The sequence below is a fragment of the Lissotriton helveticus genome, chromosome 4_1 (genome assembly GCF_964261635.1).
Source record: "Lissotriton helveticus chromosome 4_1, aLisHel1.1, whole genome shotgun sequence".
Classification (NCBI taxonomy): Eukaryota; Metazoa; Chordata; class Amphibia; order Caudata; family Salamandridae; genus Lissotriton; species Lissotriton helveticus.
In genome coordinates this window covers 2,050,528,487-2,050,542,931 of record NC_136063.1, presented here as the reverse complement: position 1 = coordinate 2,050,542,931, position 14,445 = coordinate 2,050,528,487, and the positions used below count along the sequence as shown (strand labels likewise).

The 14,445-nt window shown below is 47.9% G+C and overlaps 1 protein-coding gene across 1 annotated transcript in view; it reads left to right on the top strand.

Moving 5' to 3' along the window:
• CUL4B (cullin 4B) overlaps positions 1-14,445 on the top strand; it is a 945,370-nt gene that overhangs the window by 150,756 nt on the left and 780,169 nt on the right. The window contains exon 5 of the mRNA XM_078688736.1: positions 12,488-12,557. Coding sequence (XP_078544862.1) covers positions 12,488-12,557 — 70 coding nt within the window. The remainder of the gene's footprint in view (positions 1-12,487; positions 12,558-14,445) is intronic.

Genomic DNA, 14,445 nt, shown 5'->3' with positions numbered 1-14,445 from the left:
TCCACCCCACTACCACAGTGATACTTCCTGAGAGTTCTGCCTTTACTTTCGCTGCAAGACGACCATTACGTTTATAAAGGGAAAGGTGATATGCTGTAACAAAATCAAATGGCAGTCTTCCTCAGAGAACCCTGACCTCTTCGGGCAACCGTACCCACTTGCCATTAAGAGGAGGAAGAGGCTACTTCTCCGGGTCCTGGGTTGCTTGTGTTCCGGTACAGGGTCTTGGCAGTTCGTACTGTACTGTTCCCATTGGAACAGGCTCAAGACTGATTTGCATATAGATGGGTTCAAACTGATGTGGCATGGTGTGAAAAATAACAATGGATTGGGATGCGGCCTGAGTAATTACCTGTGGCTGATGGATAAAATGCTTAAATTAATCTCACGTTTTGTTTACTTTTCCGGGGCTTCGGCGTCCTAACTGGCACCTAGCCTATGGGCACAGTCCTAGAGCACATCTGAGTGAGAAGACCAAAACAGGACATCTGTTTCGAAGCTGGCAGGACCCTGAAAAAGGAAGACTATGAGGAGTTTGAGTATAACTTAAATGCAGCTCTTCAAAACTCCCCCATGCTGAAGGAGAGCACTGCTCACACAGGAGTCTGGCGTTGAACAAAGAAGAAAGAAACGGTTACCCTCTGGTCCACCGCCATCAAGCTTAGTCCAGCTCCTCGTGAAGCTGTGAAGCTGAGGAGGCCTCAACAAAGAGCATCATGCTGCAACAATCATTGACTCCCTCGACCAAATAGTGGCAAACACTCCTAGTCCGAGCTGAAATCAATGCCGATCGTGCCTCTGAAAAAGATCACTTTGCTGATGCAACCTAACTGGCACCTGTAAGATCGGAGGATTCGAGGCACCAGTCCTGCAGAAATTGGTGCAGCTCTACGCCAGGCAGTAGTGGTTCTTTAGTCACATAAAGACTGGCAAGATCACCTACAAGCTTCCCCAAGGATGACTTTCAGAATGCTGCCACAGATTCCAAAGAAATACAAGCTGACCTTGGAAGAAGAGCTTGCTTTCAATGCAGCTCAGCATCCAGTGCCCTAGAAGCATAAAGACAAGATAACAATCCTAATATTCCAGCCACCTACACCCGGGCTATCCCCCACCCCCCTGCCCCATGACCTCCCACCTACAACAAGGCTCAACCTAGAAGTTAGTGCGCTCCTATTTTGACATCCCCTTTGGCAAAGGAGATCTCTATGACCAGCCTAAAGGAATGGGAGGCTTAAGATGATTACACACTAGACCCTACAAACAACTCCATCTGAAGTCATTCCCAGAAAAGCCATCCCCACCAGATGATGACGCGCATATTCCGTGATTCAAAGGGCATCTCACTGCCACAAGGTGGACATACATGTCCTACAAGTTGAGGATGACATCCTGGTGGAGACCCCAACCAAAACTGAATGCACTGTTCAATTTCTCTCCATGCTCAGGGGCATGTTAAAATCGTCCCCAGATAAATTTAAAGAGCTAGTTAAAGCAAAGGTTGCCACACCATGTTTCGAAAAGGATCTGTGTCAGGGTCACCCCTTTTCCTGCCAAGACTCCTTTGTGGTGCAGACAGCATGGAAACGTGCCTCTGTGTGCTCCCTCAGCCTTCTTCTGGGCCAGTCAAGGAAAAGAAGCACCATGGCACTGCCGGCAAGTGTGTGGCAATGGGAGCAGGTACTCACTGGAGTATCGCCAGCTCTTTTTGTTTACTGTCAAGGTATGACAGGTTTCATTGGAAGGAATTGGAGGTGTAAGGTGCAGCATCTCCCCGAAATCTGCAGGAAGGTGGAGGGAAGGGGTGGATTCGGGCGGACTTAAATGGGGGAAGACTATTTTGAATGCGAACATACAGTTTGCACTGGATGCCTCCAACCCTGCTTTCTGCAGTATTAATATGAGCATTCTGCTTCACCGGCATGCAAGGCTACACATCATTGAGTTCCTTCAGGAGGCACATCACCTCCCCAACACTACATGCCTGGGGGCTGTCCACACTTATAATTCAAAGGCCCTAACCTTAGGAGTCACTACATTACCCAGTGTTCATGCAGTGCTTTGCACTTATCGCCGGACATCTCCGCCAAGGTGGCATTCATATCTTTCCATACCAGAATGACTGGCCGATCAAGAGCAGCAGCAGACAATGCGTAGTACACACTCATACACTGGTGTCTTGTTCACAGTGAGGGGTTTTTCATAAATATCAAGAAATGTCACCTCTAACTCCCAACAAATACAGCTTTCCCAAAACAGCGGAGGTTGATGGCATTTCGGCAACCACTGCCTCTTTTTCTGTCCATTGGTCAACTCACTGTAAGGACTGAAATGAAGCCTACAGTGTGATGGTTTCTTGCATAGCAATTGTGCCACTCACCAGTCTTCTGTTGCTCTCTCTCTCTAAGTGTCTTGTGAGGCAGTGGTCACAATGGAGATGTCATTGGGAAGAGCAAACGTTGATAAAGATCAGAACTCAAAGCGGTTTGCAGTGGTGGATCAACAACATCCTGTTGCTCGGCAGGCCTTTTTTAGACCCTCTTCTGCAGCTTACCTTCACCAGTGACTCATCACACATTGAGTGGGGTCCACGTCAACAGGACTGTGCGAAGAACCTGGCCCCTCAGCATTAGGGCCAACACATTGACTACCTATAACAACTAGCACATTCATGGCTCTTCAAGATCCCTGTACTAGGATATTTGAACTGAGTGTTTGTTTTTTTCCAAAACACAATTCAGTAGCTGGAAGGTCATTGAATATCTTAAATGTCAAGAGGACACTCCTTTAGTATATTATCTGAAAGAAACGCACAGTTCTAGATTCTTTACCTTAGAATTACCCCCAGGCGTCAGACAAGGACTGGAAAGTTTTCGTCAGCCGTATCCCTACGCATCGGAAGGTGGCGTTGTGCTGCTCCGCGTCCGTTGTTGGCGTGGTGGTCACCGAGATGACGTCGCGGTAGCTACTTAGACCCAACCTTTGCGCGGTGACGTCGGTTCTTTCTTTTTCCGCACCAGCAAGCACAGATCCAGAGAGAGTGGTACCCCCAGTCACTTTTGACTGAGTTTTTCAAGGCCTTTTTGTCTCGGTTTCTTGAGTCGATTGACTCCTGGTGCCATAGGGATGCCAGTTTTAAGTCCTGCGGGGACTGTCATCGCATTATGTCGGTGACTGACCAGTACCACGTGTCTCTAATGCCAGGGACATGTCCATGACCTCAAGTCGTGCCCTTACTGCCAGGCCATGGCGCTGAAGGCTTTGTGGGAGCAGTCACGAAAGTTGCTTGAAGTCCGGCAGTCGGCTCCACACCATTCCAGGTCCCGGTCCCGTGGGAGGTCGAGGGACCTTTCGTGGAGCCATCACCATCGTTTGTCAGGATCGAAGTCTTCACACTCTGGGTCAGGTAAAAGGCGCCATTGCTCTCCGACTGACTACAGCAGAATCCAGCAGCAGCTTCGTGACTCTTCCCCAGCCCAGCCGAACCAGCACTGTCGTCGGGACCCGCTACCTCCGCATCGGACCTGACTCAGCCTGGAGCCAGGATCATCTCAAGCCAAACAACGAGACTTGCCCTGCCAGCCTGCAACGTACCTTATATTCATCTCGATCCTGGACCGCAACAATTTGCCATGAAAATACCTACACCATGGGCTTGACCCATTGGAATTGATAAGGACGTTATCTTAGTCTTTCAGGACGTGATATTTACTAATCTTTCACTGCATTAGAATAGGATAGTCCACCATGTGAACCATGCATACTTGGTGCTTTTGTGGGAAGCGTGAATAGGATCTCCCTACGCATTGATCGGACAACTTTGATGGCTAGAAAATATCTACACCATTAGGACATTGGTGGTTCAGACTTACATGTCCCCTGGAATCTACAAGTGGTATATCTGACAAGGTCCTGAAGAAGGTGGTTGTCGAACATCATTTAATCCACGGAAACGCGCGTAGACCAATCTAGTGCAGAGTCTCATACATTGTTATTGAGACATCTTGAGTACCATGTTGGGATATAGATCGCATTGATGTTTTGAGAGTGAAAGCAGTGGTATGATAGCTGGTATGAGTGGTTGTGTGTGAGGTGATCCAGGGGGGTGTAGCAAGAAATGTTTTTTATATTTGTGTATTTTATAACTATCATGGTTTAAAAGAAATATATGTATCAATGAACATATGTATTGCAGGACTGAAGCCTTTATACAATTATTTGATGAATTGATGTGTTGAGAAAAAAAGACAAAAACAAAAATATTTTATAATGATAAACTTTTTGATATAATTAAAAATATATTTTGAGATAAACTGATTTGTTTAGGGGTGTACTTTTTGAAATGGATTGGTTAATTATGTGAATTTGTCATTGGATATAAGTACTATGGTCTACGAGGGAAACACTGATACTATTGCTCTCCGGCTTCCCCTTGCCTTCCCGGGTTCGTGGGCAACTCCGGCCCAGCTGCAGCAATTTCTGTCAGCCATGGCCCGCCTCTTTGAGCCTTCGGAGGAGGGGGGGGGGGCCCGCTCTTCATTGTTTGCGGTTCCGGCTCCAACATTGCTGTCCGCCCCGGCGCCGCAGGGCCCCCAAGGATCCAGGGCTGGATCCGGGTTGAGGCCGGTTGACCTCGTGATACCTCCAACCGACATAGACCACACCAGCACCACCTCCCCACCAGCACCACCTCCGACGTCGCCCATGTCCCTGGACGACGACATCGTCGTCGTCCCAGGTTTCAGCCCTGATGTGGACACTGCGTCGCTCTGCGCAGATTCCGACGCCCCTTTGTCTAGCTTCCTTATCTTCGGCCTGTTCAGCAGCCTTCCGCGGAAGGGGAGGACTAAGAGGGGTCTGAGGACTCTCACAGCACAGTGTGAGTTTGACCCGGACTGGGTTGAGAAAGTGGGGGATGCCAGCGGTCTTGATAACTCTACTGAACTTGGCATGCTAACTCCTCTTACCGTGGCTACGGAGGAGGGTGCGAGTTACGCGGTGGGGCTGCGTAGGGCAGCCGAGGCTCTCCACTTCCAACTCCCTACAGTGGCCGTAAGGACTAACCTCCTGACAGAATTGCTTCAGCCGGCGGTTACCTCTGCCGAGGCACTGCTGCCTTTTAATGATGCACTTACAGACGTTCTTTTGGGCACCTGTTCCAGGCCCAACACAGGGGCTCCTGTGAAAAGGAACGTGGCCCAACGCCATCGCCCGGCCGACCCCATATACTTTTCCCAACACCCCACCCCTGAGAACTTGGCTGTTCAAGCCTCTGGCTCCCAAAGCGCATTCCCTTCCGCACCCCTGGACAGGGAATCCAAGAAACTGGAACAGTTCGGTAAGAAGATTTTTTTCTTCCGCCAGTTCAAGGCTGCGGTCTGTGAACACCGCATGCCTCTTGGGACGTTATTCCCACTCTGTGTGGGATATGGTGGCGCAGGTGCTGCCTCAGTGTCCGGAGGAGGCCCGGACAGTGCTCTCTCAAGCGATTGCAGAAGGGAAAGATGCAGCGAAGTTCACAATTCGTTGTGGCCTTGACTCCGCCAACTCGCTGGGCAGAACGATTTCCACGACAGTAGCGCTCGGTCGCCACGCCTGGCTGAGGACAACTCGTTTTTCCGGGGATGTCCAGAACACCTTTATGGACATGCCCTTTGGCATTCACCTTTTTGACCATAAAGCAGATAGTGCGTTGGCACACTTTATGGACTCGCAGGCTACGGCCAAGTCCTTGGGCCTTTCGGCCACGCCCCCTCCTCCGCCTTCTGCTTTTCGCTCCTTTCTTGGCCACCTCGCCGTTGGCTTCATTGCCATAGGCCTGCGCATCCACGGGCAGGGGACCAGCGGGTGGGTCAGTCCACCTGCACCATGGCCACCACTGACTCCAAACCTTCCTAGTCCGGTCTTTCAGGCCCATCAAACGCCAGTGGCCGGCAGGATCCGCCATCACCTCCCTCACTGGTGCACCATCACTTCGGACAGGTGGGTTTTACAGATTAGTCCGAAGAGCTACTCCCTCCCCTTTGAGACTACTCCTCCAGCCATGCCACCCCAGTACCACCGCATTTCGGGGGATCATTTGGCACTTTTTCACCAGGAAGTTGCGGTCCCCTTGATCAAGGGGGCCATTGAGTGCGTTCCTGCTCTAGAAGTAGGACATGGTTGTTATTCCCACTACTTTCTGGTGCCCAAGAAGGACGAGGGCCTGTGGCCTATCTTGAACTTCAGGGACGTTAATTGCTTGCTCCGGAAGAAGTTCAAGATGTTAACTCTGACTCAGGTCTGGTCTGCCCTCGATTCTGGAGACTGACTGTTAGCGTTGGACCTGCAGGATGCATACTTTCATATTCCCGTCCTGCCGGCCGGACCACAGGCGTTAGCTGCGGTTCACGGTAGGCCACGAGCATTTTCAGTTTACCGTGCTCCCTTTTGGCCTTACCAGTGCCCCTCGGGTGTTAAGGAAAGTGATGGTGGTGGTCGCCTCCCACATCCAGACTACAGCCGACCTCCTGCATTTGCTGGGGTTCGCCATCAATGTGCCGAAGTCGCACCCGATTCCCTCTCATAAGTGCCTCTTCGTCGGAGCGGTTCTGGATACGACGCAGTTTCTGGCCTATCCTCCCGAACAGCTAGTCCAGGATATTCAGGCTATGATTCCGATCTTTCGGCCTCTATCCTGTGTTTTGGTCAGGATGACCCTGAGGCTGCTGGGCCTCAGGGCCTCCTGCATCCTGATGGTCACTCATGCCAGACGGCATATGCAGGCTCTGCAGTGGGGCCTGAAGTTCCAGTGGGCGCTGTATCAGGGAAACCTTTCCGATTCCGTCCAGATCTCAGAGGGCACTGCACAGAAGCTGCAGTGGTGGCTCACGAACTGGAATTGGGTCCAGGGCAGATCACTCTCCCTTCCCCAACCGTAGCACACAGTAGTGACGGACGCCTCCCTCCTGGGATGGGGGGGCCACATGGGCGAGGTGGAGATCCGAGACCTCTGGTTTCTGGCGCAGTCCAGGCTCCATATCAACCTTCTGGAGCTTCAGGCGATCCGTCTTGCACTGAAGGCATTCCTTCCCTCTGTCAAAGGGAAAGTGGTGCAGGTGTTCACAGAGCGCACCACCGCCATGTTGTACTGCAACAAACAGGGCGGGGTGGGGTCGTGGACCCTATGTCAGGAGGCTCTGCTCCTCTGGTCATGGCTGGAACAGCAGGGCATTTCTCTGGTGGTTCAACACCTGGCAGGATCACTGAATGCCAGGGCGTCCAAACTCAGCCGCAGGTGCATGATGGATCACAAATGGCATCTTCACTCGGATGTCGCGCAAGGTCTCTTTCGACAATGGCGAGAGCCTTGGTTAGATCTATTAGCCATCGAAGAGAACACGCAATGTCAGCAATTCTGCGCGTTGGAGTTTCCAAGGCGGCGCTCGCTAGGCAACGCTTTTCATCGAGTGGAGTTGCAGTCTGTTGTACGCCTTTCTGCCTATACCACTTCTGCCCAGAGTTCTGAAGATCAGGTGCGACCGGGCCCAAGTCATTCTTGTGGCACCGGACTGGGCTAGAAGAGTTTAGTATGCTGAGCTACTCAGTATGACTATCGATTCCCCGATCCGACATGCCTCTTTGAGAGGATCTTCTATTGCAGCAGCAGGGGATGGTCCTCCACCCGAACCTGTCCAGTCTCCACCTCTTTGCGTGGAGATTGAGCGGTGGCAGATGATTCCTTTCAACTTGTCTCCTGAAGTCTGTGATATCATTCTGGCAGCCAGGCTTCCCCCACTAAGTTGGTATACTACTGCAGGTGTAATACATTTGTGGCATAATGCACAGCAAAGGCTGTGGACCCCCTTTCTGCCCCTCTTTCAGAAGTTCTTCTGTTCCTTCTTTCTTTTGTCCAGCAGGGCTTTGCTCTGAGCACTATCAAGGGCTACCTTTCTGATATTTCGGCCTTTCTCAGGCACCCTGATCAGCCCTTTATTTTTAAGTCCCCTGTTGTAAATGGATTACTCAAAGGCATTACTCATCTCTTCCCCCCTATTCCTTTCGTAATGCCACAGTGGGACTTGAATCTAGTTCTTACATATTTAATGTGCGCTCCCTTTGAGCCTCTTCACAACTGTCCTCTTCGTCTGCTAACTTTGAAGACTGCTTTCCTGTTTTCCATCACCTGTTGCCTGGAGAGTGAGTGAGCTCCAGGCTCTCTTGTTAACCTCCTTTTCTATCTGTCCACCCGGACAAGGTTGTGCTCAGAACCCGTCCATCCTTTCTGCCAAAGGTTGTCACTGCCTTTCACATCAGGCACACCATCACTTTGCCCACCTTCTTTCCGCATCCTTCTAGAGAGGGAGAGGCTCCACCGTCTGGACCCAAAACTTTCGGTCTAATTTTACCTGAACTGCACAAAACAATTCTGGCATTGGCGCCAAGAAAGTCGGGCCTTACACAAGCGGACTATCCCTCAAAGGGTCGTCTTGTGTATTAAAGCCTGTTATTCTCTGGCTAAAAAGGAACCTCCGGTGGGGCTACACGCCCATTCCACCAGAATGACGGCTGCCACCACGGCATTGGGACGTGGTGTCACCTTACAAGACACCTGTCAGGCAGCTATGTGGGGCTCGCTGCACACTTTTACTCAGCCTGGATAGCCAAGTCCGGACAGACCGCTTTTTTGGCTGTTCTGTTTTCCAGGACTTTCTGGTGTGATCTTGGTTCGCTGACCCACCATCAGGGGTTGGTATTGCTGGGGTATCTTTTCTAAGGTAAGGAATCTATCACTACGTGTTTCTTTTCAGATGAAAAAGTTACTTCCCTTCGTTAATGATATATCTGTAAGAAACATTAGTTAGTGATAGATTCCTTACCGCCCCACCCATCCTCCCCGTTCTGCGAACTGATTTCTAGAGTTAAGGTAATCCCTTTCAGGGCCCTATTTTCAATGCACCACTTGTCAGTATCTTGCATGGCTCTGCGGTCCTGACGCGGAAAGTCTTGTACAGAACTGACGTCAGCGCGCGAGGGCGGCGTCTGAGTAGCTGCCGCAACGTCAACTTGGTGACCACGACGCCAACGACTGACGCGGAGCGTGCTGCGCCACCATCCGACGCGCAGGGGTACTAATGACAAACTTTCCGGATCCAGTCTGATGCCTGGGGGTAATTCTAAGGTAAGGAATGTATCACTAACTAACGTTTCTTACAGATATATTGTTACAGAAGGTAAGTAACTTGTTTGACAGGACAAACTGTCTGAAAAACTAACTCTGTAGCTCTTGCTAAACTTCATAAAGGTCTCCCCATTTCCATGGCAGGGATTGCAAGGTGGATTGTCCAGTGTATCTGTTGGAATTTTACTCCTGTTACTGTATTTTCCTCTTTTCCATCATCTACACTTTCCTTTCATTGGAACCTTCCTCTGTCCTTCTTTCTTTTCTTTCCCCCCCTCCCTCTGTCCCCTCGGTAGGTACAACACTTCTGTTGGCCGAGAGGCTACCTTAAAATGTTGGTGTGAGAACCTTCTCTGGCAGAGCAGCTAATGGGCGTGGAACTGTGGAGGTGGAATAAAGATGTTTCTTACCTGAAAAGACACATTCGCATCCGAAGGCTTCCCCTCGAGTATAGTAACAGACAACTGGTTACAATTCACTTCAACAGCTATTTTGTCATTCTTGTCTAATTTAGGCATCACACAGTTAAAGACAGCTCTTTACTGTCCCAGGGCCAACAGCATCGTTGAGAGGGTCAACAGAATGATCAAAGAGCACATCCAACTTGCATGCATCAACCAGTTGCCTGATGAGAGAGTTTTACAAGACATGTTATGCGCCTTCCATACAACACCTAATCAAACCCCTGGCACCTCTCCATTTTCGTCCCTCAAAGGGAGAAAGCCTGGTACCAAGTTCTTTAATAATTGGATTGTTGGGGGGGGGGGGGGGGGGAAACTGTGGAGCAGGATGAGGGAAAAAGCAGAAAAGTCAGTGCACATCAAAACCGGTATAAAAGATACTATCTCATCAAACATGGAACCAAAGAACAGAAATGTTCAATTGGAAACTGGGTGTCAGTAGTGGGGAAAGTGAATCCAAATTCTTTGACCCCATGAAGATTGTGGAGGTGAAACAGAACACTGTAACCCTTGAGAACGGTCAAAGCTGGAGCATGGATAAATTGTCAAAATCCCCAGACTTGGCTTTGGCAAGTTCCACCTGCTCAACTAACACAATAATCAACTTCCCACAACACTGCAAGGAGGAATAAGACCGGGTTTCTATATTCAGACCTTTATCACTCAGCACCTTTCATTGTTGGTTTTATTCTTGCTTAGTAGCTAGTCTCCTCTTCCTTTAGGGGAAGATGTGTTGTAATTTTACTCCTGTTACTGTATTTTTCCCTTTTCCATCATCTACAATTTCCTTTCATTGGAACCTTCCTCTGTCATTACTTTTCCCTTTTCTTTCCCCCCTCCCGCTTTCCCCTTGGTTGGTACAACTTTTCTGTTGGCTGAGAGGCTACCTTAGAATGTCGGTGTGAGAACCTTATCTGGCAGAGCAGCTGCTGGACGTGGAACTGTGGGGGTGGAATAAAGACGTTTCTTACCTGAACCTGGCATTTCCTTCGTCTTTGTAACAGTTTCCAAATTTGTCATGCCAAAGCCAACTGTTTACTCAAAGTACTTACAGTGGAGAACAGTCCAGGCACAAAATAGGGGCCACCATGGCTTTCTAAGGCAACATCCTGTTAGCAGAAATCTACCTGGTGAACACCACACACCTTTCGAAAGCGCTACTGTATGGACATACTAGTCTGTGTATACAAGTGGAGTATGCAGGGCCTAAAATCAGAAAAGGAAACAGAAAAGGCTCTAGGTTGGGGGTCTGAGCAAGCAGATCGGGGAGGATCTGATTGCTTAAAAGCAAGAGCCCTCACTCACCCAAAGGGGTGTCCTGCTTCATTATCGGGCAGCTCCTTATTGAGCCGGCACTGAAATGCCCAACAGGCCCCATCGAGGTGACTCTTTGCCAGTGGTCTTTTAAAATAAGACATTGTGATGAAGTGTAAGTGGAGATGCTGTGTGTGTAGGTTGATGTAAGCTTGGCAGAGAGGCTAGTTTGCAGCTTGCTGGACGCCATTCACTCTGCAGCTAGTGTGGTCTCTGCCATCACCCAAGGGACCATTTACTTACTCAAATTGGGTTGGATGTTTGCTCTCTTAAGGTATACCCTACACTTTGAGGGTGACTTTTGAAATTGGTTTATGTTGCTAATTACCACTACTATAACCCCAATCATTGGTAGATTAGGTTACATGGTCCTGACTAAGTGCCCAGATACGCAGAGACTTTGCATGGCATGAAACGTGTTGAGCGATTTTCTCACTTTCCAGCGAGCTGAACCGGATCATTGTCTCCAACACAATCACCCTTTGTTTTTATTTATAACAAGAGGTCCCATGTATTAAAATGTTCAGGGTCTCTTATTTATGTTTATACCACACTTACACCAATCTTCACACACAGCACCTCCTCTTATATCTTATACTTATCACGGCGCCTTATTTTAAAAGTCCTCTAGCAAAGAACCCTAATGGGCATTGCAACGCTGGCCCAATAAGACGCTGCTCCATGATGAAGCATGCCACCCATATGGGTGCGTGAGGGCTCTTGCTTCTGAGCAGTCAGACCCCCCTCCCCAATCTGCTTGCTCAGGACCCCCCCTTCCTTCCACCCACCTACTGCCTTTTATGATTCTTCTAGGAACTGCATACTCCACTTGTATACATGTACGTATAGGGAGCTTGTATGCTGGGCCTAGATGCACTCTCAGTCCTCCCCACCCCCCATTGTGTTCATACTACTCTGTTAACAGGTCATGCGTGGTCAAACTGTGTAAAGAACATTGGTCCAAACAGCTGTATCATCTGCCTGCTGGCTACCATTTAAGTGGAAACTGCTCCAATATCAAAAGAGAGCATGTTTATCTACAGCCATGCATGCTATGAACTGAAAATGTTTATTAACCTGTAAAAATGCTTTTGTCACATACAGTGCCATAGATTTACATGCACCCACTCTCCTTCTCAGAAGTTGAATTGATGATGCATGTTTACTTTTCTCACACTTCTTCTTTACCAGCATACAATTCTTTATGGCACATCACATCACATCATTCTTACTCTACACTGCACGTTTACCTCTCACCCAATAAGCTGAAAAAAAACTATGGTGGAGTCGCTGCCAATGCCCATTGTAGACTAAAGGAGAAGTTACAGCACATCCCGTAACTCGAAAGTTCTTTGAAGAAAAACAAGTTGTAATGTCTGGGCCCAACACTAGCTGGCAAGTTTATGCAGATCATGTCAATCTATAATCCTACATGTTACAAATAAATGTTTGCGGAGTAAGTAACATTTCCCTTCTTTTCTAGCAGGCTGACTATGAATGCTTTTACTGATTTTGTTGAATTCATGCAAAGATTTTCTTAACTATTGTTCACGGATTCCTTAGATAGCGTTCTTTTTCTTAAGAAAATAGACAAATGCTGGCAGGATCATTGTCGACAAATGGTAAGTACATGATTTCACTGGTGTTTGTTGGTGGTTTTAAATCAGACCGTTTGCAAGCAGTAACATTTCCAAAACAGGAAGTCCCTTTGCTAAAATATCATTTGTGGCAGGCGAGATGGCTCAGTTAGTTAATTGCTTGCTCTTGACATCTGGTGTGGCCTCCTAATCTAATGTTAAAATCTCTTTTAAGGTCCGTGTAAACGTTTTATCCTTCCAAGTATAATGAATGGAGCAGTATTGAATTGATTAATATTAGCCTGTTACAGTTTTCAATTCCTGCTGCAGTGAGTCATCTAGCACAGGTTATACTAAATTCCTGCTAAATCTTACACCCTACTATTCAGCTTCCACAACTTCCCAGAGCACCTGACTGTTATTCTTCCAATATTCTATCTGTTTTTATCCTCCCAATGTATGCCCCCATACCATTTAACGATAGTCACAGTAGAATCTTGGTTGCAGTGTGTATCCACATTGCATACCTGCTTATTTAGGTCATATGTTACCTATTTCTCCCAAGGTTTTTACACTGCTTTGCTATTTTTCCTTCTTAATTTGATTTTCACTTTCAATTGTGCAGAATAGTGTAAGGTGTATTTTTATTTTAGTTGTGCTTGTACCTAAACTGCTACTATGTCCTACTTTCCCTTAATGCAAACTCAAGACATGCTGCATTGTTGCATCTGAAGATGAGAGAAAATGCTTTCACATAGCAGATCTGAAGGCTAGGTAGACTTGCAGATTTTGCAAGGTTGAACATGCTTGTTAGGTCTCTGCAGCAGACCGCTGTAGCTATGTGTGTGAGCCCTCATGCAGTGCTAATTTTAGCCATTGGTTGTGGGTGAAGCCCACTGCACTCATTTTGGAGAACAGGTACTTATTTTTTCTCCTCTGATATTGACCATGAGCATGAAGGAAAAAAACACAAACTGAAAAGGAGGGAGAGAGACTGAAAAACAGACACAAAGGGAGAAAGCAGAGACTTGCAAAAGTATGTAATGTAATTGCATTTATATATCGCTTAATACCCCTGACGAGGCGTCAAAGCGATTTATCGGCGAGTTGCAAGATACTCCGCAACCCATAAAGGATTAGTGGTGAATTAGTATAGAGAAATATGTAAATAATTTGAGTGCTGGATAGGTTAGTCAGTTATTTGGATTGAGAAGTATAGTAGAGGGAATAAGTGTGCATTTATATCGTGCTTGCTACCCCTGATGAGGTGTTTAAGCGCTTTGTTGGCGAGTAGCCCGCTACTCTGGAACCCGTAAAGGATAAGTGGTGAATTAGTATAGTGAACTATGAAAGTAATTTGAGCGCTGTATATGTTAGTCCGTAATCTGGATTGAGAAGGATAGTGGAGGGATAGAAGGAGAAGATTTTCATTTATATAGTGCCTGCTACCCCTGATGAGATGTTGACCCGCTTTTTGATGAGTAGCATGCTACTCCGGAACCCAAACAGGATTAGTGGTAATTAGTATAGGGAAAAATGCAATTAATTTGAGCGGTGGACATGTTATTTTGTTTTTAGATCTCGCCAAGTGACGCAGCGCATGCGCTGCTTGCCTTTGCGAGATCTATTGTTGTGGGTTTTGAGTCTGAAGGGGGACAGGACATGGGCACGATTACTGCGTAGGGCTCGAGGGACAGCAAATGTGCACGCATACGGCGCGTTAGCAAAACAACTGCCTGCCTGCTCCCTCCCTCCCTCTCTGTCTCTATTAGGCCCTTTCTGCTTCAATTATATGCCGCTTTTTAAAAAATCATTTGCATGGTGGCCGCTTCACATTACTTTCTCAGCACGGGCGTCATGCTTTAGATTTCAGTGTGGTGCCCGCTTATCACCACAACGTGCATTACTTTAATATTACCTGCTTATCACTGCA